Raw genomic sequence first — 7,579 nt, 5'->3', positions numbered from 1 at the left:
CTACTCCGCTCTACTCTATTCTAATGCTACTCTACTCTAATGCTACTCTACTCTAATGCTACTCTACTCTAATGCTACTCTACTCTACTCTAATGCTACTCTACTCTACTCTAATTCTACTCTACTCCATTCTACTCTATTCTAATTCTATCCTACTCTACCCTGTCCTACTCTACTCTATTCTATTTCCCTGCCTTGTACAGGTGCTTCTTATCTCACAGGTGGCTCAGTAGCTGATAGGGCAGATCAGGCCCCTGGCTTGTGCATGTGGTTGTGATGTCACATTTTTCTATCTGATGGGTCAAGATCAGGCCCTTCGCTTTTACAGCGGCTTGCGATGTCACGTATGGTTGAGTAGCTGATAGGGCAGGAATGGGTACCTGCCATGTTTTGATGGACGGATTGATGGGTGGATGGATGTTTTGGTGGGTGGATGGATGAATTGGAAGGTTGGGGTGACTGAGTGAAACTTGCAGCTCTTGTCACTCCTGGTCCAGCCTGCTCCTGAATTTCAAACCCTGGGAAAAATGCTAAAGAGAGTGTCTTTATGCCTCTTTGTCTCCTGGGCGCACCAGGAGTGCCCTATCGGGTCCCTCCGTGGGACATGATGAAAGAGAGGAGATAGCGAAACATTCCCACACCCTGAACATTTTTATCATAAAAGCAAAAGTGTCCTTTCAAGCAAGGCTTTCTGCCACAAGTTGGGACTTTATGAAAATAGCAAATGGGGAGGGGGGCGGAAAAGCAAAGGCTGAAGGGTTATCCATCGCTGGTGCTCCTCTGCAGCGGTCATTGGGAATACACTCGATGTATTTAGTGGCCCTGGACAACCAACACTGGCAAGCCAGAGGGGCAAGGAAGGGTTCTAGGCATGTGTTCTCCTCCCTGACCCCTTCTCCTTCAGTCAGACCACACAGTCCAGAGATTAAAGCCCAAGGCGCAGTGGTCCCCCCAAAGGAGATTGAATTTCAGATGCAAATAAGAACCAGGTGTGATGGGAACATGGTGGGGGTTACGGAAGGAACATGGAAACGTGCATCTCTTAATGAAACCCACAAGACCCAAACACAACATCCAGCTTTATTCAGAGAGACCCGAGGCGGGTTGGAAGGCAGGGGGGTCTGCACAGAGGAAAGGAGCAGCCAAAGCAACGCCGGTTGAACATGCACCGCTTCTGCCTCTTGGGGACACTGAGGCAGACAACGAGGAATCAGGCAGGACTCGAGGGAATGGATTGCCTTAGCTAAATGGAGCAAAACCTTTAGGGGATTCTTCTCCTCATTCCACTCGTTAATCCATTCGGAATCCCTCTTCCAGATCTGCAAATGAGAGAAGCAGCAGCATCGGAAATGGCTTCTCTTCAGTCTTGGACCTCTAAGGGAGATAAATGTGGGGATCGAAGCAGAGAGGAGGGTGAGAATCACAGAACCATAGAATCATTTAGGTTGGAAAAGACCTTCAAGATCATCAAGTCCAACCGTTAACCTAACACCACCAAGTCCACCACTGTCCCTAAGTGCCACATCTACAAGTCTTTTAAATACCGCCAGGGCTGGTGACTCAGCCACCATTGAGGAGCAATCCTGTTCCAATTCTCTGTCCAGAATATCCTCCCCAAACAGCTTGGAACCAAATGTTTGTTCCTTTCCTTTTTTCTTTGGAAAGGAAGGTGCAATAACAGCCAAACAAGGTCATTGTTTGGCAAAGAAACTGAAGTCCCAGCAGTCTAAGAATTAGTGTGGCCCAACGAAAGTAAAATATTTACCTCTTGTCTTCATGAGGCGGTGGGAGAAGAAAAAGATGAGGCCGTTGATGGTAAAGAACGAACCCCCAACAACGATCTCTCGAATCCAGCTGATTTTAGGGCCTGGGAAGGAATCAATGGTAACTTCACCATGAGCCAAGCTTCTCCCCTCAACAGAGAAGATGACTCCTACCGGGAGCAAGCCCATCGATGGCTAAGCCCATCTTAGAGGGAAGGCGATGAACTTCCCTCCAGCTCTGCAGATCCCCTCTGCGGTAATCTTGGGAATGGGCATGGGAGTTAATGGATTGTGCGGAAATATTGGCTAGCAGATGGATGGGCCTACCAATAGGGTGGTTAGCTGTGCTGGCCACCCTACCACCTACTCCAAAACAGCTGTCGTGGTCCCTGGGAGATGGTTAGCTCTGGGGAAGCTATGGTGCATAACCCCCCAGGAGAATGATGGATTGCCATAGAAAGTTGTGGTCTCATCAGAAAAGCCAGAGAAGGGGATGAGACCGTCTTTTCATTGAGATCTTTTCCTCCGATCTCTCTCCATATTTTTGTTTATAAAAGCATGGGCAGGTATGGCAATGAGCTCCTCTAGTGATGGATAGAGAGACTGAGGCAGAGAGATGGGTGGTCATAGGACAGGACGGGATGGAGATGAGGCTCATGGATGAATGCACAGGCAAGCACACGGGGAGTGAATTAACTAACGAGGGGTCAGTAGTTACTAGATGGTCTGGTGAGGAAGGGTTAGAAAACTCACTTTTCACGTTGACATAGATCCAGCGGCTCCTTTCTGAGCGAACGGGACGTCCAGACTTAATTATAAAATAGGCACAACTGTAAGACCCAGAGACCTCCTCTCCTGTGATCGTGAGCTCGAAGCTGTAGTTTTTCACGTTCAATACTGGGATGGAGACTGCAAGGCCAATATCCGCATAGTACTGGACTTCTCTAACATGAGCTGGAGATGAAGGCATGGAGCAGAGTAGCGTGACAGAGGTCCCAGACCTATAGACATGCTGCTGAGGATGCAGGGATAAAGTTGGGGCCACGGGAGCAGCTGGGGAAAAAAACGCACAAACACAACACGTAACGCAAGTGATCCACTATCTATGGACATCAGGACCCCTGCACAAACCCCATGGTTTCTCCCAATGTCATGACTCAGCCTCGACAAAGGGACCAGAAAAGAAGCTAATTATTCTTCTGACTGTTGTTGGGGTGAATGCAGAGCCTTGAACTACAGAACAGCTTCTGGGGGTCACTCGTGGCTCTCTTTTCTATGCCCGTCTTGAACCCTGGGCAGGGGAAAAAAGACCCACGATTCGCAGAGATAAGAACTCAAAGCAGCTTAAGCGGTTTCTTTGTATTCACTGAAGCGCAGAAAAGAAGTATTTTTACGTGCCCAAGGTGGGAAGGCTTGGGAAGGCCCACTGCTGTAAGACCTCTTGGAGGTGACGCAGCTGTTCGGCCAACTTATTCCTGCTTTCTCAGAGAAATCCAGGAGCCCAAGAGGAGCTTGTGAGACGCCGGAGCAACTTCACGTGTACATCAGCACCCAAATCATAAGGCCATCGGACAAGATCGTGCTCTGAGGGAGGCGTGCTGATGGTACCCAAGCCGTATAGAGAAGACCAACCTACCCTGAACCTTCACTGAAAGAGGGAGGCTCCTATTGGAAGGAATTTCTTGTCCAGAGTCCTCCAGAAAGTACACGCACATGTATTCCCCAGCAGATGCTTTTGTGGCTGTGAGCTGGAGCCAGGCAGTCGGGAGGGAGTAAGGTGCTTGCTGGTCGATTTGCTCCCCAGTTTGATTGAAGAACCGAAATCCACTTATTTTCTGTTTTGTCGCAGCCAAGCATTTCAAACCCACAAGTTCCCCTTCATAATAGACATCATATCTGGGGTCTGTGGAGAGCGTGGGGGCTGGCAGAGGGTCTGGGGAAGAAAGACAGGATTTGGAGGACGGGGGGGGAACTTCCCGAGAGGAAAAGGAAAGGGAGCCACCCCTTTTCCCCTCCGTTTTACAAAACCCAGCTCGACCTTGCCTCGTTGCCAAAGGCCCAGTTCAGCTGGAGAGCATCTCGAGAGAGGTCAAGCTGCGCTTACCCGCAGAGCAGACAGCCAACGGTAGGAGCTGGAGGAAGGCTGCGAGAGACGGGCGCTGCGATGAGGAGAGAGAGGAGCCTGCAAAAAAGGAGAGGAAAGAAGTCACGTACGCAGCCACTGCCCTGTGAAGTCCTGCCCCTTTTGGCCATCGGTCAAGAGGGCAGCCCCTCCACAGCACCACGGACTCATACAGGTCGTGTGCCTTTTTGTGCCGCCGTGGCGTGGAAAGCCTAGACCGACCATGGAGAAAACCCGTGAAAACAATTTCGCATGCCAACGAGGCCACCCGTGGGGAAAAATATCTACAAACCTCAACATGCCCTTGAACCTATCTTTTAGCTGCACGCAACGTCTTGGATGAGATGATTTCTGCTCTTAGAAGCGATTTGGTGATTGCCAAGCGACTGATTGATATCGGCACTGGGAAATGATATCTTGCAACTTAAAGAAATGGGGCTGCTGGAGTCCTTATGGGGTTAGGAAGGACGGGAGGTCTCGGGGGTCCTAGCAGGGGAGAAAGGAGGCGCTGAGCCAGGGTGCAGGATAGGATGAGCTCAAGGTCTGCTTGCATCAAATGCCAGGCTGCAGGAAGGAATATTTGGGGTTTCTGGCCAGCTACGAGGCGGGGGTTGCTGCTTGGCTTAGAGATGAGGAGGGGCTGGGGAGCTGTGGTGGGCTGGCCCTGGCCGGCAGACCAGCCCCCACACAGCCACACGCTTCTCCCCGCACCCAGCAGGACGGGAGAAGAGAGTTAAGGAGTTGCAGGAAGAGCAAAAGCAAGAAAACTCCCGAGTTAAGACAAAAATAAAGAAGGGAAGGAAAGAGAAAGAGAGAAAAAAGCCGAAAGCGAAGCAAAGACAATCGCTCACCGCCTCCCACAAGCACAGGGACACCCGAGCCAGACCCCCAGTGAGGGCTGCCTGCCCCAAAGCCTCCTTCCCTCCGGTTTTATTGATGAGCGTGACGTTATAGGGCATGGAACAGCTCTTTGGTCGGTTGGGGTCGGCTGTGCCGGTTGTGTCCCCTTCCAGCTTCTTGCACACCCCCAACCTTCTCCCGGCAGGGCAGAGGGGGAAACAGAGAAGGGCAAGATCATGGCTTTGTTTCACCCCCAGCCTGGGATGAGCCAGTCCTAGTCTGGTTCTCAAGCCAGACTGAAAAAGGAAGCAGAACACTTGATCAGATCCAATTTCATAACATCTCCACCAGAGAAAACAGTGGAACTGATATTTAGCAGCCAGACTCATTTGCCACGATGAAGATCACGGGCTGGGATCCTCTCCAGCACCACCACAGCAATGAGTTTTGGGCCAAACGTTCTTCATCTCCTGAGAATGTGCATATCCAGGTGACGGGGCAGAACTAACTGCATCAACCCCCCCCCGAGAAATGTATTATTGAGGGTCTAGCAGAGGGGAAGGGAAGGAGAAAAATGTGAGGAGAGGAGAGGAGAGGGGAAGAGAGGAGAGGAGAGGAGAGGAGAGGGGAGAAAGAGGAAGAGGGTTATAGAGAGGAGGATGACAGACAAGGAGGGAAGATCGGATAGAAAGCCAGAAAGGAGAGAGGGAGAAAGAAGAGATGACGGCAGCAAAAGAGAAGACTCGAGAGGGATATAAGGCAGAAGAAGGGCTGGAGAGGAAAGAAAGGGAAAGAATGGAGAGGGGAGAGGGGAAGAAATGAGAGAAGAGGAAAAAGGAGAAATGAACATGGGGGAGGGGAGGAGAGAAGAGAAGAGAGAAGAAGAGAAGAGAGAGGAGAAGAGAAAGAGAAGAGAAAGAGAAGAGAAGAAGAGAAGAGAGAGGAGAAGAGAAAGAGAAGAGAAAGAGAAGAGAAAGAGAAGAGAAAGAGAAGAGAAAGAGAAGAGAGAGGAGAAGAGAAAGAGAAGAGAAAGAGAAGAGAAAGAGAAGAGAAAGAGAAGAGAAAGAGAAGAGAGAGGAGAAGAGAAAGAGAAGAGAGAGGGAAGAGAAAGAGAAGAGAAAGAGAAGAGAAAGAGAAGAGAAAGAGAAGAGGAGAAGAGAAAGAGAAGAGAAGAAGAAGAGAAGAAGAAGAAGAAGAGAAGAAGAAGAGAAGAAGAAGAGAAGAGGGCAAAGTGGGGATGAGCGACTCACTGAGGAGTATCACGAGGCAGTAGACCATCATGGCACCACGAGCCAGCGGGTGCTCAGAGCTCTGCCGGCCTGTCCAGGAGAGAAGCTGCCTGGTGGCTCTGTCCTGCCTTCTTCATCTGTCTGACTGGAGTTGGGTGGGCAGAGGGGCAGGGGGAGGAAGTGCTGCATAATGAAGTAGAAGCCACTAACCAATGGGGGAGCTGCAGCCCGGACGTTGTGTGTCTTGGGGTTGTCGTTGTGTTTTCAGAGATCTTTTCCTCCCCACGTGCTCTAGATCACCTTTGGGCAGTCTCTTTGCTCCACGAACCATGGTCCACCTCATCCCTCCCCTGAGCGGGGGACAGAAGGGGCCGTTTTCTACTCCCTTTTGCCTTAGGCGCCTTCCTCGCGACCAGTGACAAAGAGGATCAGCAGCAGCAAGGTCCTTTCTTCTTGTTCCCATTTCCCAAACCACAGGATCCAACCTCCCCCTTCTGTTCTTTCCCAGCTCCCATCACGCCTGTGACCGACCCAAGCGTGCCGAGACGAGAGAGCTCCACAGTCTAGCGACCTGCAGCAAAATGGCGGGGAAGGGACATCTGCCAACAGGTAGCGCAAAGAGGGTTCCCACAACGTCCTCCTGCAGTGCACGCGAACTGGGGTGGCACCAGCAGGTGCACAGGGGCCACTTTTGGATGATTTGGAAGCTGCAGAGGACTCAAGGACCCATCCTAAGATACATCAACATCCAGTTAAAACGATGTTTGGATGTTCAAAGCAATGGAGAATGGAAACAATCCCTTCCTTCCTCCTTCTTTCCTCCTCCACTGAGACAGAGGAGACGCCACAAGCGAGAGACCTTCTGAGCAAAGATGCGATCCAGGCAATCCTGAGATCAACCACCACTTTAACTCCTCAGGGCCATGGGAGAAGCACTTGTGTCACCTTTGTGGGGAGTTCCTTGGTAAACCCCCTGGCTTGCAACAAGCGTGCGTCGCTGGCTGAAAAGGCTCGTAGGAAGCCCTCCAGGTGTCCTAGACCTTGGCAGTCAAAGTGGTGTCAGCTCCCGTCTTGCACTGAGAAGATCGGGGCAGGGATGAGGAGGTATCACTGATCTGAGCTGCCACCGTCCCACGTGATGGCATGGTTTTGGGGGAGGATGCTCTGCATTGCTCAACGTTTTGGGGACTCGGGTGTGGTCCACCCATTGAAGGAATCCCCAGTGCAAGGGCATCCACGGAGCAGAAGCACTCCTCCCTGGGCTGGATGTGTGCTGCTCACCGGTGCCGCGTTGCCTTTCTGCCCTCACTTTGTATCCTCCGATCTGATCCTCCTTTGCCCTCTTCACTCTCCTCCTCTGACAGATCAGCGGCTTCCAGCAGCAGGAACAGGTACAGCAGCAGGGCACCAATGGGATGGATGGAGATGAGGGCTGTTGGAGATGCGAGGGCACAGACACAACCGCAAACCATCAGCCCCGTCTGCTTCTCCATCAGCTTTAGTCGTGGCTCTTTCAGCTAAAAATATCCGTGCTTAAAGGGTGCTGAGCCCTACAGAAATCCAAGGGCAGACACCTTGTGAACGCCAGCAGACACAACAGGAGGAGACCTCCGAGAAAACTGCAG

General features: G+C 51.3%; 1 protein-coding gene across 2 annotated transcripts; it reads right to left on the bottom strand.

Moving 5' to 3' along the window:
* Positions 1-1,062: 1,062 nt before the first annotated feature.
* Positions 1,063-6,113, bottom strand: LOC142074417 (uncharacterized). Of its 2 annotated transcripts, none has more exons than XM_075135030.1 (6): positions 5,976-6,113; positions 3,868-3,945; positions 3,400-3,696; positions 2,517-2,816; positions 1,766-1,867; positions 1,063-1,374 (listed from the first exon to the last, which is right to left on the bottom strand). In XM_075135030.1, the coding sequence occupies exons 1-6, from the start codon at positions 6,004-6,006 to the stop codon at positions 1,361-1,363; spliced, it is 822 nt and encodes a 273-aa protein (XP_074991131.1). In that variant the 5' UTR covers positions 6,007-6,113; the 3' UTR covers positions 1,063-1,360. The 2 variants fall into 2 exon arrangements, with proteins under 2 accessions (XP_074991131.1, XP_074991130.1); XM_075135029.1 differs by having other exon boundaries at positions 1,063-1,319.
* Positions 6,114-7,579: the final 1,466 nt, after the last annotated feature.

This window comes from Calonectris borealis, chromosome 36, assembly GCF_964195595.1.
Source record: "Calonectris borealis chromosome 36, bCalBor7.hap1.2, whole genome shotgun sequence".
In the NCBI taxonomy this organism is placed as follows: Eukaryota; Metazoa; Chordata; class Aves; order Procellariiformes; family Procellariidae; genus Calonectris; species Calonectris borealis.
This window is presented reverse-complemented; position numbering and strand designations above follow the sequence as displayed.

What these genes read in the sequence shown, in the direction of transcription:
- LOC142074417 (XM_075135029.1), bottom strand. Translation starts at nt 6,006, where the DNA reads ATGATGGTCTACTGCCTCGTGATACTCCTCA. An exon ending in GTTGGCTGTCTGCTCTGCGG is followed by an intron (nt 3,697 to 3,867) that starts GTAAGCGCAGCT and finishes TTTCTTCCCCAG; the next exon opens with ACCCTCTGCCAGCCCCCACG. An exon ending in GATCTATGTCAACGTGAAAA is followed by an intron (nt 1,868 to 2,516) that starts GTGAGTTTTCTA and finishes ATTCCTTCCCAG; the next exon opens with GCCCTAAAATCAGCTGGATT.